The sequence below is a fragment of the Corvus kubaryi genome, unplaced genomic scaffold (genome assembly GCF_017639235.1).
Source record: "Corvus kubaryi isolate FWS band 111438036 unplaced genomic scaffold, C.kubaryi_AGA036_p1.0 split3-73, whole genome shotgun sequence".
Classification (NCBI taxonomy): Eukaryota; Metazoa; Chordata; class Aves; order Passeriformes; family Corvidae; genus Corvus; species Corvus kubaryi.
The window spans coordinates 854,760-879,122 of record NW_024582091.1 but is presented as its reverse complement, the minus strand read 5'-3'; the positions used below and the strand labels follow the sequence as shown (position 1 = coordinate 879,122).

Below are 24,363 nucleotides of genomic sequence, written 5' to 3'. Positions count from 1 at the left end.
CCTTTTTCTCAGATTGTTCAGATTCTTTGGGAGAAGTCTTCAGTTTAATACTGTGTCTACTAACAAAATATGTCTTTTTTTTTCATAGCCTGTTTCTTCCCTCCAAGATGAACATGAATACAAAAGTCTGGTTCCATGTCCAAGCTGCATGAGATATGAGTACCATTAACTGCTTTTCGCTCTGCCATGCAGTGTCTGTATTGGTGTAAACTGCCTTCATAGAGGTGTACGAAAGAGTATCTCTATCATTACTGTGGCTTTAAGCTTCTTTTCACTTTCTATTTTGTATTATTTTTTCTTATGCTCTACAATTTGCTATTGTATATTTGCTAATCTGGTAACAGCCTTGATGATACACAATTAATAGACAGTTAGTATATATAACTTTATTTCTATATATTGCTTTTCATTCCAAAATGTGTCCTTAAGTTGAAAATCTACTGAAAATTGCAATTCAATTATTAAAATTATTCCTATGGCATAAAATCATGACTATAACTAACATACTTCCCTCCCCCTCTACAATTTGGGGAAAAAAATTAAAATTAATTTCTCCAAGCCTCTGAGACCTTGTTTTTGGAGGTGTGATATTTACAGCATCATAAAGTTAAGTTTCTTTAGCATTCTTGTTATTTTCTGATTATTAACATTGGAAATTTTCTTCTGAATTTTAGACTCTTCTCTTTCACTTTCTGAAGTTTTCTATTTCCATTCTGTGCTTCTGTTGTTTAAGTATGTAAGTGTGCTTTGCTTCCTAATGCTTTCCAATTAGCAAAGCATTTACTGAGCTTTCACAGTCAATACTCTGTGATGGCAGAACCAGCTTCTGAAGATTTAAAAAGCTGAGACTACCACTATTCAAATAACTCATGAGAAAGGGTAAAATATATAATCACCAGCTATCTTAATGTTTTTAATACATATTGAATACAATTTCGTTGCAACTGGCAAGAGACCACTAAGTTAAGCTTAATTCCATTAAAGCCAGCCACTATGACCATATAATAGGAATGTTTTGCATAACTAAGTTGATAGAACTCTTTGAAGATAATGCTGCTGTGATAGATAAGAGAGTGACGTGGACAGTATGCATTTTTCAAGAAGCATTTTATAAGGCTACGCATCAAAGATAATTGGTTATTTTAAGGAAACCTTACACAGAATAGAACATATTTTAGAGAAGTGGAAAGTGCAGAGTTCCACGAAGACACAAAAATTTTTGTTTCAATAACTGTAAACTATAAGACAAACATAAGTCTGTTAGTAGCATGGACACCACACTGGACATACGAGAACAAAAAAGCATCAACCCATGCAATTTAGTACAGTGAAATTCCGCTACATTGAAAAATAAGGGTGTATATATTTCTATCCTAAAATTTTAGTCAAGAAATGCATCCTTTTCTGGACCATTACTGTGAATAGAAAGGAATCAATCTTTTCAACTTTATGCCAGTGCTTCTACGAAAAATAGTGTACATGGAGGTATTAACTATGAAGTTGTGTCTCCATTTTTTTTTAATTGAAGATGACTTGTCTGCTTGATATTTTTAATTTGCTTTTTTGTTTGCTTTCCCCCTTTTGGAGAAGCTGAGTTAAGATAATTAGGCAGCCCTACCTAGAACTGAGATTTATTTGATTTTAGAAAAATCTCTAAAGAAAATCAGAGAAGTTTATAAATGCCTTTGAGTAAATTGTATAAAGCATTATAAAAACGTACCAGGGTGACAATTCCTGCAGTGGAGTGAGAGAGATTAGATGCTTTGCATGTTCTCTGAGCCATGAATTATGATATTCAGAGTGGGTCTATCTCCTTTGAAATCAAGTACTCCTAATATCTGAAGATCTAGCAACAGCTGGCTCATATCTTCATATTCTCAGCATAGACTTCCTCTAAAGCTCATGAGTCTTATCATTCTTTCAAAGCAAATATATGCAAACATGCAGGGTCAGTTCAGTATTCAGAAAGTGTCATCAACATTTGGTAATTACTACACTGCTGTTTAGGAATGATAACTAAAAAAAATGTCATTTATTCATAAACATTAGAAAACATAAACATAGCCTTTCTGCTTTTAATGAATATTGAAAAGTTAGTAGTTATTCTTCAGTTAAACTCGTATGACAAGTTTTTATATCTAACCTCGGAAATTGTTTCATAATAAGCTCTCAATAATGACAGACTCCACTGATTTACTGTCTAGAATATCCATTGACTGACTGAACCCCTGATGATGAAGCAATTGTATTCCCAGCAGCATCTATGCTTATACAGCATATGCATACATCTTTGCTTTGATTTCATTTAAAACTTTATTCTGAATTCTTTTGCCTACTTTCCATATGTCTATATTTTTACAAGAGATCTGGAAGCATTAAATCTATGTGCTTAGTTTATCTACTGATCCCATTAATCAGCCTTTGCCTACATGCTAGCAATCTCTCTCGAATACACTTGGTTTATGTCTGTCATAGACATCACCTTTATTTGGAGTTGTTTTAAAGAATATTTTACAATGACATTATTTTAAAGCTATGCCCTGGTTATATTAATTGCTTTATTCAAATGCTGATAAGGTTGGAATGACACATGACAAATCTCCAGATTAAAAGTAATTTACTAACCATTATGTTCCAGGGGTCTTCTACTTCCATTTTTGCACCAATATAGTAGAAAATTCCTAAAGAGTAGGCCAGCAAGGACATATTTAAACAGCTGGGAGAACATGAAAAGAATGAACTCTTCATCTTATGCTTATAAGTATACTTCATACAGTCTTGATAGCTTTGACAGCTTTTACTGTTCTTTCAAGTTTCTACCATATGACTGTTTTTGAAGCATTTGAAGCATCTGCTTTTTTAGCATAAGCATTGGAAAACCTCCTCCATGATCAAGCTTCCCACTCTTACAGATAACTCCTATTTTTTCATGGCTAGAAGGAGCTGTTTTGGTTTGGTTTGGTTTGGTTTGGTTCGTTTTGTTTCGTTTTGTTTCGTTTTATTTTGTTTCCATGGACATTTTTATCTTAAAAAGTCCATTTATAAAGGAACCAATGGAAAATGTCCACCTGAAGAAAATTAGCTTTGCAGTTTAGGAAAAAAATGAAAGCTACTGAGGGTGTGGAGAAGCAACATTTTTTCTATTACAGACTTCAAATATACTGCATAACAACTAAAAAACCCTGTCTAGTTGTGGCAACAACTAAAAGGTCATATAAAGATACTCCTTAGAAAAACCACAGGACAATATGGTCTTGTTTGTTAATCTATTGTCTCAACTACTCACCTCACCTACTTTGGTAAAGTTCACAAGTTTCAGTAAGATGCAAGTTACCCCAATATGAGCAAGAGAAATTATAGTCTAGAGAAATGAACCTTGCTGTGATATGGCAGTCCTTGCCATCCTGCCCTTGCATCTTCACCACGAAGTTTAGCATTTACTTAGACCCAAGAACAACATTTAAACTCCAGGCCTTTAGTACTTAATTGCAATCCCAGTTGGAGTCTGTGCTTCCACATTGGCATACAATAGCTTATAGGACATAGCCATCATAAATTTTGGTCAGTGATTCCATATGACAAACTCAAAACAAATGTGTTCTCATACAAAAATATTATATTCAAAGTTATATTTTACTAGATGTATTCACAGAATTAATTTCTGATAATTTGATCTAATTCAAACATTTTAGATGCTTGGCTTTGTAAAACAGCTCAAAATTTATTTTGCTGCCATTCCTGATTTCAATCAGGAAACAAGCTTTTCAGAATGTTTGTGAATGAGTCAGAATACATCTGACATTAATACATGTACACCTCCAAAGATAAACACACAAAAATATCAAAAACTTCCTTGTGATGTCATTTATATTATCCAAGTAATTAATCAGTCAGACAAGACATACATGAAAAGAACTTCGATTATAATTCCTGGCGGTAGCACAGTGAGAGAAAAATTACATTCAGGAAAACAGGAAGAACACAACTGTGAAGCATAACTTGTGCAGTGAAGTGAAAGAGATAAATTCAGTGTAAAAATATACTCATGCCACTAAAAATCAAGCTAAAACAACGCTTGTAGTGGAAGAGAGTGCCTCAACTTTAAATCTTAAACCATTCTAATTTCCAGAGATTTCTGTCTAATAATAGCCTTACATATCTTTGCCACTCTAAACTGCTGTCAGACAACAACACTCATTTTCCTTATACCTGAGATCAGGAGGGGACTAACATTCAGGTGATTTTTTTCTTCTTTTTTTTTAATTAACTCACAACTGACCTCTCCATTCAGAAAGTTGTCTAGAGTGCCATGAGTATTTAATGCAGTTATCAAGAATTTTCATCTCAGAGAGTTTCAGTTCTTTACACCTAACTTTGAATATTTCCATAAAATGGAAGCTGAACATATTTCCTCTCAACAGCTACTGGAGAGAGACAGAGGTAAATCTCTCTCAGAGACAGTAAAAGCAGCTATTACCTCTGCCACCTTAAGCAAAACTCCGAAAGTTACCTGCAATAAATATTGGCCAATCTCTATCTTCACCCCATTGTGTAAGTAGGGTTATCTTAAATTCTTATTCAAATAATAATAAAAAAATATTTATCTGTTGAATAAAGTAGTTTACATTCAGCAATCAAACCCACTCGTGCATTTTCATACTCACAGATCCCCGGATTATGATATAATGGCTGAAAGCCATCCACATATGTGAAGTAATATTCAGCACTACTCCGATGAAAACATTGGCAACTGCTAAAATGCTCACAGAAATAAAAAAAATCATGCTGGATATTTATCCTTTGAACTATATATAGCCCTGTAGAATGATGTGAGCCTGTGAATTACAGTAACAAAACCTGTTGGCTGTTTTTTGTAATAGGTGGTGGAGAAAGAGGTTCTTGTCATGATAATAGCTGTGATTCTGAATAGACTTCCACAGCAAAATGCATTACAAGCGGGCACCACAGGACAGTCAAAGTTTTCACTCATTTATAGATATTAAAACTGTGTAAATTATGTACTGTTGCTGCTTTAATGCTTTACTCTAGTTATTATTCTGGATCATGATGGGGATAACTTCCTGGGTCATCAGCCAAACCCAAAGGCTTTGCCCTAGATATTCATAGATATACATACTTCCATATGTACTTCCAAGAGAGAATGAGCACTCAACCCCCTTGCAGCAAGATATATTATTGATTAAAGAATGGTGATATTGTCAATTTCTAATAAAGCTGCTGTCACTATCTCACTTCTAAATTATGCTGAAACAAAGGAGAAACACTGCCGAAATACAAAATTACACAGTGCTTAATTTCAGTCTTGTTAGTTCGTTGTTTTAGAATGGCATTGAATTCAGCTGAGTATGCTGGACTCATTGAACCTGTTCAGAGAGCACTTTGAAAGGGAAGAATTTGCCCTCCCTTTTCAAAGGCATAGAGAGGTAAGCAAAACATCAAGATCAGATTTTTCCTCCTACCTACTCTCAACTAATTCCAGTCTGGTGTGGGTTGTTTTTAAGAGAGTATTGATCGAGATTTAAAGAATAGAGATTTAAAGAATAAAGTAAAATTATAATTTTACTTCTTAGCTGTTCCTGTCTTTGTTGTGAATAATACAGTGTTCTGCAGTTTACAAATTAATTACGGTCCCTCCATTACACTCTCCTCAGAATATCAACTGACAGGATAAGAGGCAATGGGCACAAACTGAAATAGAAGAAATTCCACTTAAAATTTAGAAAAAAACTTTTTTTACTGTGAAACTGATAAAACATTGGATTAATTTCCCAGAGAGTTTTTGCAGTCCCCATTCTTGTTGACACACAAAACCCAGCTGACATGGACAGTGTCATGGGCAACCAGCTTTTAGCTGGTGGGCTGTGAATGGAAAATCTCCAGGGATGTCTTCCAAACTCAGCTATTTCTGTTATTCTATGAAATAATTCCACCTTAAGGCATCTGCTGAACATGCACTTTCAGCATAAAAGCTCAAATCATGACTGCATTCCCAGAAGAGAACTGAGCAACTAAGAGCTCAAAGACACCTTTGACACTGGAGGTCAGTACAGTATTTCTTGCCTGATAATCTTAGACTTTATTCTTGGCCAAAGCTGGTGTTACCGTTGCATTCCCAGGGCAAATGTTGGCATGAAAAAACTCTTATTTAGGCAATCTCTTTAAATAAATATAGTAATAATATAGCAATCTGATATCCAGTGCCTATTTTCTTTGTAAGATGGTTATTAACTGAAGATTCAGTCTCCCTCTTTTCTTGGCTAATCCTTCACTTACTGAATGTCACCTGGAGTCAGGTAAATGGCCAGTGTTTCAAACAGTCCAGTTTGGTACATAGAGTTCAGAGGCCACTGCATGGTCAGAAATGCGTTTCAGTACTGATTTATTATTCCATTTATAGAATGCTAAACTGATAGTGAATAAGACGTTTTGCCATCAGAATATTTTTCTGATGCTGCACTACACAGTTTACCTCTGCAGATGCAGTTTGTGGTTTTGTCTAGCCTACCTGGGCATGACTAGACACTGAAGGGGAAGGAAACTATCCCAAAAGTCAGCTCCTTCCTAGTTCCAGGCAACCAATAATGCTTCACTGATTCAAACCAAGAGCAGATTCCTTCACCATACTTGATCACCTGTGTTGTAAGAGAAATACGAAGCAGAGCTTCTTTCAGATCCATCCCTCCCTTGCCCGTTAGTTCAGTTTACAGTGCCAGTTACTTTCCTGACCATGTATAGCTTACAAGAGCTCATGAGAGCACCAGATGTGAGGAAAATTCCTTTTCCTTAAATCTTGAATGGCCATAAAAGTCAGGATAGGTGTTTGTCATTAGTCATTTAATATTGATAGGTAAGTTAGACTGTCCAAAACACATAAAATATCCATACTTTTCCCCAAATCTGGAAGTCATTGGCTATCTAAATGCATAAACACTCTTGGATACATCAAAGTTCTTATTTAAAAGACTTATTATTTCATTTTCTGAGAAATTTGGCAAAACGTGTCTCAAATGTTGTGCTAAAACAGCTTCTTCCTTGACTTCAGAAACAATTATTCTGTAAAAATAAAAATTATTAATAAAATTTTAAGAGGTAATAAACAGTTTTTAGTATTTCTTGCTTCCCCTTCTACTTTAAATTATTTCAAGGAAAAAGTCCTATAACCAGGAAGCAAAGAAGTCCCAACAGTGGAACCCGAAAGGCCCAAGAACTTCCAGACAGGAAACCACACATGAGATTCATTTTGAACAATGCACAAGAACACAATCTGAATGTGCAAGAATAAGAAAAATCTAGTGAGGATTGGACACTTCTAATATACTTTGCTATGCAGCAATATTTAAATAATATATCTGGAAATGAAAATTAATATATTAAAGGGGCCTGATTTTATTTTCATGTACATGTGGCACTTAGGGACATGGTTTAGAGGTAGACCTGGCTGTGTTAGCTTAATAGTTGGTCTCAATGAACTTAAAGGTCATTTACAACCTAAATAATTCTGATTTTCTTTTTGTCTGTGTTCATAGCAGTGATGAGAAGTAAGAGGATGAAGCTCATATTGGAAATGTGTGCGTTTCTAACAGTGCAGATACGCAGAGTATCCTTGATGAAGAAGGTACTGCTGGGGAAAGAGGAAGGGCCACCTCAAGAGAGGAAGGTATTCCCTAGAGGGATATAAATAATTGTGGAAGATAGAGGACTTTTCTGGTTGTTTTTTTTGTTTGGTTGGGTTTTTTTTTTTTGCATGGAGTACCTCAGATGTAGGAAAATAGTAAAAAATGATGCCTTTCTTTCTCCAATCTACTCAGCATTTAAACATTTCTACTTTAGGTGAAGTGTCATCTACTGTGCCTTCTGCATGGCAGTCATGAGGAGCAATTACTGGGGCTGTCCTCTGCCAGCTTGGATCACCTTCTAAGAGGAAAAGCATTTGCCTTCAGTTCTTTTCCCCACTCTCATGCATATTTATCTATTTTCTAAACCTAGTGACAATGGAGGAATACACACTTTGCAGAAAGAGCAAAACTTAGGCATCTAGGGATGCTTAATGCAAGGGACACTCTTCTGGGGCACAACCTGAGAGAAGGGAAAAGCACAGCATTTGGCCGAAACAGGTACTGTGCAATGATAAAGCCTTTAATATTTCCAGTTTCCAGCAGAACTGTTGGCAAAACTCAAGTCAGAGTCCTTAAATTGCTGACACCATTTTGTTTCCATTCAATCTGATCCAGCTGCAGCTAGGTGAATACTGCAGTGAGTGAGTTGTTGAGGCATTACCAAGACTTTTTCCATTTAAGTCAGAGAGATACTGCCTGTCTAGAGAGGTCAGTCCAAGAATATAGCAAAGCTCATGGTAGCACATGATAGAAGGCTGCTTTTGGTGTTTATTACCCCATCTTAGTATTAGTTGGCTAGATTCAACCTGTTTGCACACTTGAATAAATCCTCAAATCAGCAGTATCAAAGGCAGCTTTTCTTACTGAAGTGCTGCCATGCATAGCTTTATTAATGCCAGCCTGAATTTCTTCACAACACTCTATGTCTTACATCTGTCGTGAAGCTGATGGAACACACCTGGTAAATGATGTACTAATGCCATCACATCAACTCCTATGGATTGCTGCTAGTTTCTAAGTAAATAGCTAACTTTTACATATGGCATTTTTAGCAATCTGGATTGTTCCCCTACTTCTCTTCTGTTGCATTTGCAATAAGCAAAGGCATCTGACTTTAAGAAAATGCCCAAACTCAATGCCCAAACTCTATTTTCTCTATTTCTATGTAGAATTTACTCTAAACATTTATTTTCCTTCTAGTCTCATACTAAACTAAACTGTATCAGCTTTAAAGGGTTCCCTTACTGTTCAAAGCATCCATAGAAGAGAAAGAACAAGAACACAAGCCAGGTACTGGGAAGAATATAATCATGATTAATTCCTTGGTTGGATAATTTGGTCTGGTGATAGAGTTGTGATTAAATAGCCATATTAATTATTTATTTAAGAATTTGTTTAAAATATAGATCATGATTTCCAAATGTCTGAGGAAAATAGTTTCCATTAATCTATACAGAACAAAATAAAGACTGCTAGAGTCATCAGCCATCCAGTTTGTTCTAAAGCATAATTTCTATCTTGCCCTTTCTTTCTGTTGAGACACCTCAAGGCTGAAAATTGCACAGGTGACTTGGGATGCCAAATTCCCATTCACCTTCAGAGCTATCCAAGGCCTTTTGGATGTTTGAAGAAATTCTGATATCAGAGTATCTTACTAATGTAAAAGCACCCCTGCCACTTTTGGGGGTACTGCAACTGCAGCTGCTGGCTGCCTGCCTGCTGGGCTGTGTTTTCATTCCCCTTGCTCTTCAGCTGCCAGACAGCTCTCCTGGCCTACCCCTCACAACTCTTGTTGCTCAGCCATCTCCATATTCTTGTTTGCCTCAATCTGACCATCACATCCACTAAACAACTGGGGTTTCTTCTTTCCCAAGTTTCCTTTCCTACAAAAGACTGACCTTCTTAATATCTAGCTTCATGCACAATGCAGAACAATTCTGAAAGTGGTGTCAAGCTCTGTTCTCTAATAGGCAAAGCAGAGTCTGATCCTATGAAGTCTGGTAGGAGCTTCTGGTTAAATTCACTGGCTTTAGAGTCTGAGCAGAATTAGGCCATTTGATGCTAAATTCTCAGGATGTGTCTGAATAAAAATAGTACAAATACTGTGTCATTCAAGCTCTTCATCCATAATATATTCATCTTGAAGTGCATAGCTGCCATGCATATATTTATGTAACTACTATCTGTAGAAATATTTAAGCATTCAGTTCAACTCTGAAAAAAAATATTTAGAAAAGTTAAGGAAGGCTAAATGGTGAGCACAATTAAGAGAGATAGTCATTAGACATACATGTCTTCAGAAGGCAGCAAATCACTAACATTTCACCTGAATCACTGAAGATGTATAACATAGCTAGAAAGTGTACAGAGAGGAACAAGGATGGCCAGACATATGGAGAAGTGAGGAATATAAGCAGACCACAACTTTTCAGTTAATAAGTAGACAGCTTAAAGTGGCAATGATAAGCATTGACTTTTCACAGTCAAAACACTTGAGGCAATCCATAAAATCTTCAAACACAAGGCTTAAAACAAAGACAATGTAATTAATTTATAGAACCTATTTCCATAACGTTATTGAAATCAATAATGTAAACATGTTAAAAAACAAGACTGGATAAAATCATGAACAATTGAGACACCAGAAGCTTTTAAGCACAGTATGACCTCCAGCCTGAGAGGACCAGACACAACAGAAGCTGGATATGGATCAGACAGGAACGCAGCAGCATTCCCCACAAACCCCATCTTCTGTATTGCTTTTCACCATCACCTACTGAGAACTTTGGTCTCTCCCATTTCAGCAGCTGTCATGCACTTGCCCTACACTGTTCCAAACCTTCACAAATAAAAATGCTGCATGTAACCTGGTCTATGTATGCAGTAAGTGCTGAGGGCTACAGGAACATCTCTGCCTCCACACCCTGTCCAGCTGGTAGAGCTATGCAGAATCTCCTTACACCTGCCTCTACTTTTTCCAGATTTTCGCTTCCTTCCTTCCTAACCTTAACTGTGCAAAGTCTTTGATGCTGCAATACAAGCACAGTCATATTAATCACCAATATTTTTATTCTGTTGCATCTCTGGCAGGCTCTTGGCAGTATAGGAACAAACAACCCAGTAATAAATGAACTTTTAAATGCAGCAAGCTTTACTATTCAGCAGCTGGCATGTGGTCTCTGATCAAAACTTAACTTATACAACCCCTGCATAGGCAATGCCAAGTAGCAATAACACTAATAAACAATGTAAGACTCTGCTCTGACCTCAAGAACACAGGTCAACTATCTTCCTAACTATACCAAAATCTATTACTTCAGGAGCTCTTTTCCTAAGCTACACTAACACACTACTGAATTGCAGCAAGGTAGGTAAGTAGGAGCACAGTGCCCATTAAATCTCCATAAACAATTAACTTTTGCCGCTGAGCACTACAACAAAACAACCTGTCTGCTGCCATGGGATGTTGTTTCACTTCATATAGGTCATTGGTGAGGTAATAGACAGTTTTACCCAGCAACAGCAGAAGAGTAGCAAAATCCCAGCACAACACATCCTTTGATTGGCTTAATAAAAATATAGATCAAGTTTATAGCAGTAGAAATTGAAAAAAAAAAGCAATTACCTCACTTAAATGTATTTCAAATGCTTGTAAAGTACACAGAATTTTACTGATAAAAATACCCCAACAAAACATACATTCAATGTAAAAAAATGCCTTAAACTTACCTCTTAGTTTACACTGATTTAATATATTTTTTCTTCTACTTTTCAACTTTCCTTGCATCTTGGGAATATAGTGGTTTTCTCCACCCGTTTCCTTCCTCTCACCTCCTCCCCCTCCAATCTGGCCTCCTTTCCTTCCTTGGAGGTTTTTAAGCTTTAATTTGAGAGTGTAAAGCTGAAAAATATTTGATACAATTTTTTTTTTTAATTAGAGAATTGAGCTCCTCACCATGGTTGAAGCATTTCTGGGAACAGCACCAAAAAGCTGGAAGCTACTGCAGTGAGTAGCCACAGCATATCTCTTGAAATCATCACTCATTTATTTTTCCCAGACAACTAATGTTTCAGCATTTTACTTACAGACATGACTGCAGTTTAGGAAACTAGAAATGAGTCCGAGTCTCTTTGTTCAATTTTGGAACGTGAAAACTAGATTCCCAAATTCCAGCGTGGGCCCATCTCCAGCTGGAACAGGAACAAGACTCACCAAGTGGGATTTGACAATGTATGAGCTGAGGCTTAAGTTAGGCACATTTTAAATGAGCTCAGAAGGGTATTGATGATTATATGTTCCAACTGGAGGAGGTAGTTGTCAGTCTGCCTGCAGTGTGCATGTCACCACACCAGGGAAGGGGAAATATTTTAGCGCTTGTGTGGGATTGGGCTTGCTGAATGGAGCACTTGGGAAGTCTCCTCTCCTATAATTTGGATATTGTTGGGGAAGGGAGGAAAAAAGTATAGGTTAGATATAACCTTTAGGAACTCTGCAATATTCATTCACACTGAGGGGTGTTGGAGAGACTTGGCATTTCTATATGCAAGTGAGTAGAAGCCTACAGCCTGTTTTAGGTTTCCATTAACTGGCACTAGATTGTGCTTACAGCCTGTATGTATACATTTTTTTAACCTTGATTTAGTATGGCTAGAGGTTGTTTTCATCTAATAAATAACATTTTTCTGATATGATATAAAATTTGTGGTAATGCTAAATAAGTCATATCTTCTCTAAAGGCTTACACATTTCAGATATGTGGATAAGAGTAGTCTTCCTCTCCATTCCTTTTCTGTTAATTCGTTACCTTTCAGTCTTTCCTTTTACATTACTGCTGCTTGAACAGTAGCAAATTGCTCCTACAATCCACTTATTTGTGTAAAAATCAGCAATTACATCTCTACTTTTTTACACAATCTATCTGCATATTCTTTCAAAGACAGTATTTCCCTTTTAGATATTATACTGACTACAAACTGGACCCTTTTCAACCAGTAAATAAAATGTTTTAGAGTAATTGAATGTGTATATTTCTGTGTATTTAGTTAACATGTATTAGGCATATAAAATCAGTTCTGAACTAGTTTGTTGCAGATGCATTAGCTTCTCATTTTTCTCAATCAGAATATGATACATTGATAACTCCTCTTGCTCATTTTTTGCATCTCTAAGTATCGTTTATTTTCTGTTTCCTGCTGTTTACATCATCTGCTGACTTCATTAACATGCTGTTCACTTGCTTTCTTTAATACTATTAATGAAACTGTTAAATAAGGCTGAAACAGAAACCAATCATTATAGCAGCACATCGGACAACTGGAATGTGTCATCAGCCAAGGTTTCTGCAGCAAGGTCTAAAACCCCATTCGTAAAAATCATTCCTTCTAATTGGTTTCACTAAGTTATTCTTTTTTCAATTGACTGATGTTTAATTGTGGCATTATCAGAAAGCCATTTGTGAAACCTTGGCATAGAAAATCTGCTTATGTACTTGCTCTTGTCTAAACCAAACCTACTGGAAAGTTCGGATTTGCTTCAGAATGGGTTTTGGACTACTTCCTACAGCTCTCCTTTCTATTTACCTCTTCATACTGACTATTTCATACCATAGTTTACCCTTAGAGATTTGAGATCCTTGAATTAACTCCATGCAATTGATAAAACAATTAGGTTCCTTTAAGGCTGTGCAGAAGGATATGTGATAACAAACAAATAATATTAAATAGAAGATAATATTATTTACTTAAACAGACACACATAGTGAGAATATATATGAACCACAGACACAAACAATTCCAAATACATTTCCATCATAACTAAGGGAAGCATGAGAGGTTGCTGTTAAACATCAAAAAACATAAACACAGGAGGAAAAGACCCATTTTACCTGCAGTTACTGGTGACCTGCAAACACACTAACTGAGAATAAATTAGGCTAGAAATGAGAAGGTAAATAACAACCATCAGGAATGTGAGCCTTCAGATAAGTCTTCCAGTACACGTAGCCAAGGCAACGAACCTTGTGCCTTTAATACAAAGCTGGCTTGGTTCGAAGAAGGAGTTGTCAAGGGGTTCCTTGAAAAGGCAGTGTACCCATCCCTGATCTCAGACATGGTGGCCCTATCTGCCTTCCAGCTCTGCACGCACGACAGAAAATACCAATAATTCTTCACCCCTAACTTTGTCTTTGAAATTACTGAATCACATTTTCTTTGTATAGAAAGTCTGGAATAAATACTGCTCGGTTTTGATGAACTTCAATTGACTCATGAAATCTAAAAATAAAAAAATGGAATTATTAATCTTCATTACTAAAGACACAAGCTGCTGAATTTTTAGTCTCAAGGTTCTGGCCTCTAAAAAATTGGTTATCAGTAAGTACACATGGGGGAAAGCTTCAGAAGCAAGGGCACTCTTGAAGACAGTGGATTCTGGCACTGACCAAGGTTTTTGTTGAAAAGCCCAAGTTCACTGCTCCTGACATACAGCAATTACATCAGGGTCTGCTGCCACCCAGTCGTATCAACATGAACCTGGCAAAAATGGATATAATCTAGACCAAAAGAAAATACCCTTGTTCTCCTTTTGGGGCCAAAAAGCTGGAAATCTCTAATGGCTTAGAAAGATGGAAAATATTTGAATTCAGGTCCCCAGAACTATTTTGAACCTGAGAAGTGACAGAGCTGATAGAAAAGGACAATTGGGCATTTTGTACTCATCATATTTTGAGTATATAGGTAATTTCATTCTGAGGTTTTCATCTCAGAAAACACTTGTGGGCATTCAAAAATTTCAGCATATCTTTTTATAGAAAAAAACCAGTCTCAATTAAAAAAGTTATCAAATTATTTTTAAAGGATATGTATGTGATTTCATGGAATGAAGCATTTTTGACCCTCCATAGAGCATTCTCCTCTAAGTTTTTAACTCTTATCAGTGGAAGAAGGAGCTTTGGTGAAAGTTACTTAACCTTTATAGTGTATTATTTACATAGACTACTTAAAGAAAACTAACAGGGCTGCTACTCTAGGTACAATTTTTTTACTTGGCTGAATAGTTCTTGGCCTTTTGAAAGCACACGATTCATTGTTTTCATCAGCCTATGATCATAATGATACAAAGAAAAGTCACAGTAATTATAGAGCAGTCTTCATAAGAGCTATATTTAATAAGCTATGTTCATCCCTGTTCCAACTCCACTAGCTTCTGTCAAAAGCAAGGATATATTTAACCGTTATGTGCTAGCTTGCATAGCTACAATTATTATCCTTGAGAAAGCAGTAATGCTTTGGCCCTTTCAGAGGTTAAACCTTACTTTCTGTCTGTTAACAAAAATACTGAATAGTTGAAATAAATTGAGAGTGCAATAAAGGTTCACGGACTTCAAACAAAGCATTCTTTCTGAAATCATGCCTATAAAAGGCTTAATTGTATTTTTATCTTTTCAGTTTGATAACAAAAATGGTGATGAAAGGCAAACATACATATATCTGTATATATGCATGTATTAGCATAAATACAAACATATTGGCAAGAAAAATTAGACGGAAGTGTGTCATCAAAACCCTTTATTTTTCACTGGATTACTAGTTGCTTGAGTAGAATTAAGGACTCCTATTAACTTCAGAAGTCTGTAAATAGTTACAAAAGTGGAAGAAAAAAATACTCTTTATCTAGAGGAGACCACAATGAACATATGAGACAGAAGGAGGATACAGTCTGCTGAGTAGCACAAAGGAAAAATGAGAAAAAAGTTGCTCAGGATACATCTTAGCACACAAACTGAGCATCAGATGTAATCTGTTGCCATCACCAGGTGGTTTACATAAACATTTATCTGTTATGAGGCCTCTGCAAATGCTATTTTGAATTGTTACTGGAAATTTATTTCAGCATAACATGAGCTAATAATGAAAAAAAAATCTCAGGGCAGCAGCACCAGCCTGGTTCTATTTTGCCTGTTCAATTAAACCAGGGGAAAATAATTCAGACTACCTTGAACAAAAAATAAGCTTATTATTGACTTCAAAGGGCTCACTAACAGCAGCATACAACTTCTGGCATCATTTCAGTCTCACTGGTTCTTGATAATTAAAAATACTGTTTACTTCATAGGAAATTTTTAATTAATAAACAAAATAATTTACATAGCTTCTTTCTTTGGCTGTTTGCTAGCACGTGTTCTCCCACACAACTGTATACTTCCTGCTGCCCTGAAGAGGAATCCTTGTGTTCACAGGGGAGGAACAATATGGCTCAGACAATCACATCTACAGAACCAGCCTGCAATAACTGATCATTCAGGGCGGGAGGAATAAGGGGTGAAATTTCACATAAAAATTACGAGGGGGGCCAAACAAAAATATAAGATAATAGAATTCATTAATATCAGATAATATTAATAGAATTCAAAGAACCAAACAACATATTTTATGCCCATTCCAGAGCTCAACACATCCTTCCTATCTTTAAAAAGCATGAGCTATCATAAAATCCTTCCATCTCATCTACTGCATGCAAGATATCTATCTTCCCACACTGCCATCCAATACAGCTCAGTATTGTGGTCTTATAAGCCTCAATATAAAATATGCTGTTCTCTAAATTAGAACTTCAAAAGCATACATTGTGTTTACAGGCTGGCTCACAGTCACAGGGATCATATGTGCCTGTGCATGTATATGTGAGTGCATGAGACAAGAGTACTGAACCTATTGATTAACTTCTAATTAAAAGAGAAGAGAGTGAAACCCTGGGAAAATTCTGAAGCAACCTGGTATTGTGATATGCAGAAGAATGCAAGCTGCAGTTCATTGGTGTCTCCATAGAAACAAGACATATTGGAGGGTGTAAGACATTGTCAGAGGACTAAAAAATTTCAGCTTCAGCAGAAAACAGAAAAGCACCTGAGGGATTTTTTTTTTAACCAGGAAAACAAAATTAATTATTCATTTCCTATATGGGAAGCATCCATTTTTAGATGAGTTACTTAACATATATCAGGATTAATTTATGGAGTGGTTAATCCTATGATTTTCTAATCCATAAAATCTGTAGAAAACACATCGTTACACTTCTAAGTATAATGCCAAAGACGAATAAAAGTAGGCTCTCAATGAATAATTGAAAGCTCTATTCAATGTGCTGTTAATTCTTGGTACCATTTTCACACTTGCTTTAGACAGTGTTTATGCATTCATATGAATATTGGCTCATAGGCAGAACCCCTTTTTGGTCCATGCAAAAGGTGTCCCCAGGAGAATTAAAGGCACTGGGGAGACATTGCTTCAAGACACTATGCTGTAAACCTGCTCAGTATCCCTCCTACTTCAGATGAAGAGAGACTCAAAGTGTGCAGCTGCAGCAACTATTTTTAAGAAATTGAACCCACACACAGGATGGATTAAAAAAGACTCATCTCCATATGCTAAACCTAAAGCAATAGGCAGAGATTTTTTTCTATGTGACCAAGAGACCTATGCCAGCTTGTATCTTCGTAGGTTGGGCTACTGTTCCCTGATTTTATGCCCTGAACTGGCTACTGAATCCTAAGGGACAGATTTCCTACATGAGAACAGACCCCAAGCTCCCTTAGCTCCTTTCCTAAAGATAGATATTTCTTATCCATGGAGCTCCCCAGTACTGAAGGTACTTCTTATCTCCTTTTCTACTGAAACAAAAGTGCTGTGGAAATTATCCATTTCCTAATCAAGTAGTTTCTGCTCCATTTCCTCAAAAGAGCAGAAATCCTGTCATGCTGCCTCCATAGCCTGGGGTACAGATGAGGTACTTGTGCTACACAAGGGCACTGAAGTTCAGAACTGCCATTAACTTTTGGCTGGAGGTCCCTGCAGTTTTAGAAGCCTCTCTTACGGCTGTATTTAGATAGTGCATCAAAAGAGAAAAGATCCTTCAAGAATAACCAGGCCTTTTCCTGTTGACATCATGTGCCATGATATCATGGTGGTGGTCCAACCCTTCCGCAACAACTAACCACTTCAAGGAAGATGAGGATTAAGGAAATGGATGAAAACTATGAGACTTCCCAGCTGCAAACAAGACTTAAGGGTTCTTTAAAGATGTATCAATGAGTGGGAAGGAAAGAGAAGGTTTAAGTTAAAGTGAAAAGAGTTATTTTGGGGCTTTTTAGTGTGCATATCACATGTAACCAAGTTCTGTACAGAGCACCCACGTTAGTAAAATTTTCAGAGGACTCACTGAAGACTATTATGCATATTTTTATCAGGTATGATCTTCATAATAAATATCCAGGTATTAGAGCTCTGCCAGAGGATGCAGACCCATTCTCTAGCTCTCTACAGACTTCCATCAAGATGCATCTAAGATCAGAGACAATCCTTCAATTAACGAATCATGGCATCTTCCAGCCAATTGTCAAAATTGACAAAAATAGAAGAATGGCACTATGAGTGATTATGACACGTTTATGTCCAGTTGTGCCTTTTAACATATGTGAAAAGCTGGAAACTCAGAGAAGTGTGAACTGATATGTACTCATTTACACTGCAGGTTCTCCAATCTGTGCACCAGAGCTGAAAGCAGTGAACTTGCACTTATCTTTCAGAAATGCAAAGTGCTGCTTGCACACAAAAAGTTAAAATTGATGGGTACACATGGAAAAAGAAATTATTTTAAAAGAAATACAGAAGATGATGAAAAATAGGCAACACTTCTACCGTTTTTCTAATGAGGATAAGAATTAAAAAGATAGAATTGTTTTTGGTCTTCTGAGGACTGTAATGGACCTGTAATTGACTTCTGGACTTTCGATAAACATTAATACCATCCTATACCTTTGCTTATATGCGCTGTTCTTGTCCACATCATCAGTCTTAGGTGATCTTAAGGCCATTCCTCACACAAGTAAAATCTACTCTAGGAATAAGAGATACCAACAAAAGAATGTTTTTCTGAAGGATGTAATAGTAGGTTGCTCCTTTAGGGAATTTCTTAAACTCCTCTATGTTGCATCTATAAGGAAAAGACAAAAGAGTTGTGTAATCTTGAGTAGTCTAGCTTCACGTCCTTCACTGCAATCACAACTTTGTGCCTCCTCAATCCTTACAGACACTGACATAAAATGAGGAAAGGATACAGTAGTTTGAAGTCTCTTTTCCCCTTTCCTGTATCCCCTATCCATTTCCCGAAGAAGGCAACAAGAAAGGGAGATGACTAACGTTTTTCACTATTGTGCTACTTATTAATAAAAGTCAGACTGAAGGGACATTGAGAAACAACACTCAGAAAGGAAGAGTGCACCACAACACCTGATACACAGGTGCTGATGTATACACCATGATCATGTATTACTGCAATTCCAGATTAAATTAGATGGAATGGCGTTGACATATCTCAGGAAAAAATTAGCTATAGCTCACACAATAAAGTCTCTATTATATGTCAAGAATGCTTGACACTTATTTTTACATATTATAATACTTTATAGGAGGCTATGCAAACACTGACTAAATGCTTTATTCTGTTATTGTTTATAGGTGGTATTAGGTCTAAAGCACACACCTGCATCATGCAGTGAGGAAACTTCAGCACAATTTTGACATTAGTAATACATACTGAGTTTGCAGTAATGACTCTTACAAGTTGTTTAGTCCCAGCAGTATGTTAGACATATTGCAGTGGGGTCACAGATGAATGTTTCTAATTGCAGTTCCAGGAACAGTGAGATCAAAGATCTCTGCCAGATCTTCTGTCCCCACAGATGCACACAGACCCAAATTTTCCAGAGATTCAAGTTATCTGGGTAGCCAAGGCTGTCTGAGTCAGCACAGGATAGATGAAGTTTTAGGACAATTGTAGAGAAAACACATTGGCCATGCTGGCTGTCACAGAATTTTGTCACGCAGAATTTTTGTCACATCAGATGTGGAGAAAAAATCATGAATAACTGTTATGAAAGACTGAAGACTACTGCAGTGTGTCCATCATTCAGGTCAGTGGTTATGGCTGTAGTGCAAGACTGGTGAGTAATGTGTTTAATTTCATACTTTGCCAAAGACCTCTTCGGGGACATGCAGGAAATGACAGAGCCCCTGCTTAATTCTCAAAATGAGGATAATGATCTTTCCTCACTTCAGAGATGTGCTCGGGTGACTGAGGCAGGTTGCTGTAGTGTGCAACAGGTTCACATTACTTCTATATGTATGTATACATATAAACATATATGTGCATATATTTTCTTCAATGGATAACATCAAGGACACAGTGAATTTAGATAATCATTGCAAGTTCACTCACTTTCCCAAAATTCACAGGCAACACATCTTACTTAGAAGGAGAGGGTATTTTGTAAATATAGAAGTTTTACAATATATTTCTTGAATCCATCCAGGATTCAACCTAGTGCAATATCCTTCCCCTAGTTATTTTACACTTTGGCATATACAATATTGATTGTGAGCATATTTAAATGAGTTTGTTTGTGGCTTTGAACATGACATATATGTAATGCAAGTTCCTTTGAACAACTTTACTGCTTTCGATAATTAAAATAAAATAAAGCAGAAAAGGAACATATTAATTTTCCTGCCAGAGTTGCATTTATCCCTAAGCACTTTGAGCAAGGCACAGCGATGCACAATATGTTGCACAGTAATTCTGCCTGAGTAAAGCTCCTGATATTAAAGAATAACCATGCATCCAAGAGACAATCAGCCTTAGGCACAGACAGATTGACACAGCATGATGCAACATTTTTGTCCAAAATCTGGAAATGCCTGCTTGTGAAACTTTGGCAAGAGTAAGTCTACACCATATGCATCTCCTTGTAAGTTTAATTGTCTGAATACAAGCTATTAGTCTACCTTCAGGAGTTACTTTTCTTAACATCTTCCTCCTTCATTTGCAGTATTATGGCTAAATGGGTATTATTAAGTCAAATACATAAAAGGCAATCCATGGTACTTTGAGGCTTTTGACTGAGCCTGAAGCCAGAGCTAATGAATAAGATCAATCAGTCAATCAATCAATAAGAGTTTGGTTCTAAACCATATTTGTATTCCACAGGCAGAATTGCTTAAGGCAGAGGCTCCTTTAGCGTGCACCACAGCTCTCCAACATCTTGATCTCTTGCCATCACTGCACCATAGTGCAGACCTCCTTCACCTGTATTCCTCATTGCTATCTCTTCGTACTAGTAAATATTGGAGCTATGCTTGATGAAAAAGGGATATTTTTAAAAAACTACTAAAAAGTTGCACTAAAAAAAGTGGTCAGTCCCACTGAAACTGCAGAACAGATCTGCAGCAAAATCCAAGATTTCTTAGAAGAATTTCAATGTTGCTTACCTAGAGAGTAGCAATAATCAAAAGAGCCTTATATAGATAAATCAAGATACCTACAAAGAAAAGGCATTTACTGAAAATAGGCACAATATTTTACATTTTCACCTTGCATTTCAGTGCCACAGCATAAGGAATCACTGTGAATAGCATGGTGATGGCTTCTTTAGAAGGCATATACGTATGCCTGCTAAAAAGGATGAGCCCTCCATACTGTGTCCTGTGTGCCTATGCAGATAATTTAAGTGTATTACAAACTGCACAGACTATACATATCACTTGCATGTATTGTCTACAGTATTGTCATCAAGATAGTCCCAAGAAAACAGAATTGCATTTTTTATTGGTGTCAAACTTCCTTTTGATATTATACAATTTTCTTGCATATTTACTTTGGGCTTAGTTCCATAAAAATCATCATCACTGTTCATTCTCACATACCTATGAGGCTACCTGAAGCTACACATAAACTTTGTGGACTCAGTCTGGTGTTACTGCCAGAAGACATCTGAAGAACACACAACTGCATAGTTCTACCATTGCTGTGGGACCTCTTTGAAGATGTGAGCCAATATGTTCTCTGTATATGCACTGTACAGAAAGGAATTTGGCATTGCTATCAAGTTGAAGTCAAAGTAACGTGAAAGGAATGCAATCTACACCAATGTGTAAAGGAGCAATCCACATTCAAGGATATGGTGAAACCTCCACTTGCAAAGGACCCGTGATGCCTGGTGCTCCCTTCCAAGGGGAGCTCCTGGAGGACAAGATGCCATGCAGTGCCATTCAACCAGTTGCACCAGCTGTCTCCCAGTGAGGCATTTCTCTTCATCCTGAAAGGTGCTCTCTATGAGCAATAGGGCCTTGTCCTCTCACTTAGCACTAAGGGAAGATTCCCTCTTGGTGGGCTGAGATGAGGGCACAGGGATACACAACCTGCTCTGCTGCCCATTTGCTCTGATTTCTGCTGTGCTGGGTGCTGTACAGCCTCTCATGGGCTGGACTATATCAAAGATGGACAAAAAGAAGGCATGCATCTTATTGCTTCTACAAATATATTTTTCCCCACATTTAAATGTTTTTGAAATAGGTGATCCACACTATCAAACTTGATGACTTTTCTCTACAGCAATACTTTAAAAAGCATTTACATTAACTGAAACACTATGAAATTTATCAAAATATAGATATTTTTGAATACTTCACAAGAAACTGAGTTTCTTCCCCTGGCAATTTTCATTGACACTTTTAAAAATAAGTGTCATACAGTCTCTAAAAGACACAGAATAAAATAGATTAGGTTTTAAACAGAAGAAATTTGGCACAACTTTGAAATTTCAGATCAAGATGTCATTGTTTAGGCAGGTCTGCCCTATACTCCATCCCTCTCATGAGAAAAGGCAGGATGCCACCGTCCAAACACTTACATGATTTAATTTTCTTGTGGTTCCCCTACACATCATACCTGCACCCCATCCATATGACCCGGGGCTTTTGTCCTGGGGCAATGTTATGAAGCCACTTTGGAGCCATGGGACCGAGTGCGGGGCAGTTTAACGGCTGAGCCCAACGGCTCGGGGCTCGGAGGGCTCAGCAGGGCTCACGAGGGAGTGCGCCAGGAGCGCTGCTCTGATTTTTTATTCTGGCTAGTTTGAAAAAGGTTGTGTTGGTTTTTTTCTTGTTCTTTTTCCTTTCCCTCCCCCTGCCTCACTGCCTCCCTTCCCTCCTTGCCGGTCTAGGGAGCCTGCGGGGGTGGCTGTGGCAGGCCCGCGGGGTGGCCCCGGCTGGCCCAAGCCCAGGTGTCTGTTCCCTCTCCAGGAATTTGTTGTATTTTGAGGGTTTTTTTCCCTGTTCTACCCTGTTTTGTTTCTGTGTTAATAAGAAGTTTGGGGTTTTTTCCCACTTTCACTTGCTGTGACCCACTTGTCTTATTGGTGGAGGAAAAGGGGAGGCCCTTTTCCCTTCAGAGGGGACACTCATTTTGGAGTATTTCCTCCTGAAGTTTTGTCTCCAAAACTGAGACAGCTTTGTAAACTGCTGCTCCATACATAATGAGATAAATTATGAACTTTCTGTTTCAAACATTCTAAGGAAAAAAGCACTGGACAAGGTGTGACTGCCCTGGCCCCGGCTCTGTGAGGGGAGGCCAGGCTCCCCCAGCCGGACACAGCCGGTTCCAGCCGGATCCAACCACCCACCACAGGGCGCACCTCAGGGACAGTGTGTGTAGGGAAGGACAAAAATGCTGCACAGAAGGTGGTGAGGAGAAAATTGGTAAGATAAACCTTAAAAAACCCCAAACCAACACTGTGGGCATGAAGGTGAGAGCAGAGAGGAAGAGGTGCTCCAGGCAGCAAAGCACAAATTCCCCAGAACCCCGTGGAGAGGACCATGGTGGGGCAGCCACACTGCAGCCTGTGAAGACCCCACGCACAGACAAGTTGGTCATGAAGGGTTGCAGCCCACGGAAGGACACATCAGGGAAGATGTGCGTTGAGGAGCGGCAGAGAGCAGCTTTTATAGATGGGCTCCAAACCCTATTCCCCATTGCCTGGAGTGGCAGGGGCCAAGGAGTCAGGTATAAAGGAGTAAAGTTGAGCCTGGGAAAAAGGAGAGGGCAGGGGAAAGGAGTTGTTTTCATTTTCTTTGTTTCTCAAACCTATTTTAAATAGGCAATAAATTAACTTAATTTCCTCAGGCTGAGTCTGTTTTTCCCATGATGGCAATTGGTAAGTGACCTCCCTGTTTTTATCTCATTCCATAAACCGTTTCACCTTATTTCCTACCCCATCCTGCTGAAGCAAGGGAATGAGAGAGTGGCTGGGTAGGGGTCTGGCAGCTGACCAAGGTCAAACCAGCACAGGGACTGGAATCAGAAATACACACTCTTCCGGAAATTAAATCATCACATCAGATATTTTGTTAATGACATAAAAAGCTCTGCTTTAAGTCAATACAGAAATAAATCACAGTTCTAAAGGCTTGTATTTACGGCTAACATTAGAGGTCAACAGATGAATGTTTAGCAGTTTTTTATAACAACAGTATTCAAAAAAATTATTAAATAGTTCAGTGCTGCTCCTTTTTCTTTCTGCAGGCTGAAAACAGGGAAAGCCTTCATCTGGTTGAGGTTATCTAGAAAAATTTTGATACCACATAGAGAAATGGATTCCAACACTTTGCCTAGACAGCTTATTTCAGTATTGGAAGAGGCACGTTTAACCTCTGCAATACATCAGTAGCAAGTGGAAGAGCTCCATGAGCAGAGTATGTGGAAAACAGGCCATTTTATGTGAATAAGCAGTCTAGTCCAAGTTAACTTAGGGAAATCAAATCAACTTTCCAGACTAAGGTTTAGTTACAGAGATGTAAACTTGGAATAATTTAAACTAGTGCCTTAGCAGTTCAA

General features: G+C 37.6%; 1 protein-coding gene across 17 annotated transcripts in view; it reads right to left on the bottom strand.

Annotated features, from left to right (window-relative positions):
- DLGAP2 (DLG associated protein 2) overlaps positions 1 to 24,363 on the bottom strand; it is a 458,740-nt gene that overhangs the window by 289,322 nt on the left and 145,055 nt on the right. For 6 of the 17 annotated variants that reach the window (XM_042016309.1, XM_042016310.1, XM_042016313.1 and 3 more), the window contains exon 2: positions 11,367 to 11,538. The exons of the other annotated variants lie outside the window; for them this stretch is intronic. In XM_042016309.1, the coding sequence (XP_041872243.1) occupies positions 11,367 to 11,538 (172 nt within the window). The remainder of the gene's footprint in view (positions 1 to 11,366; positions 11,539 to 24,363) is intronic. 17 annotated transcript variants of the gene reach the window in all.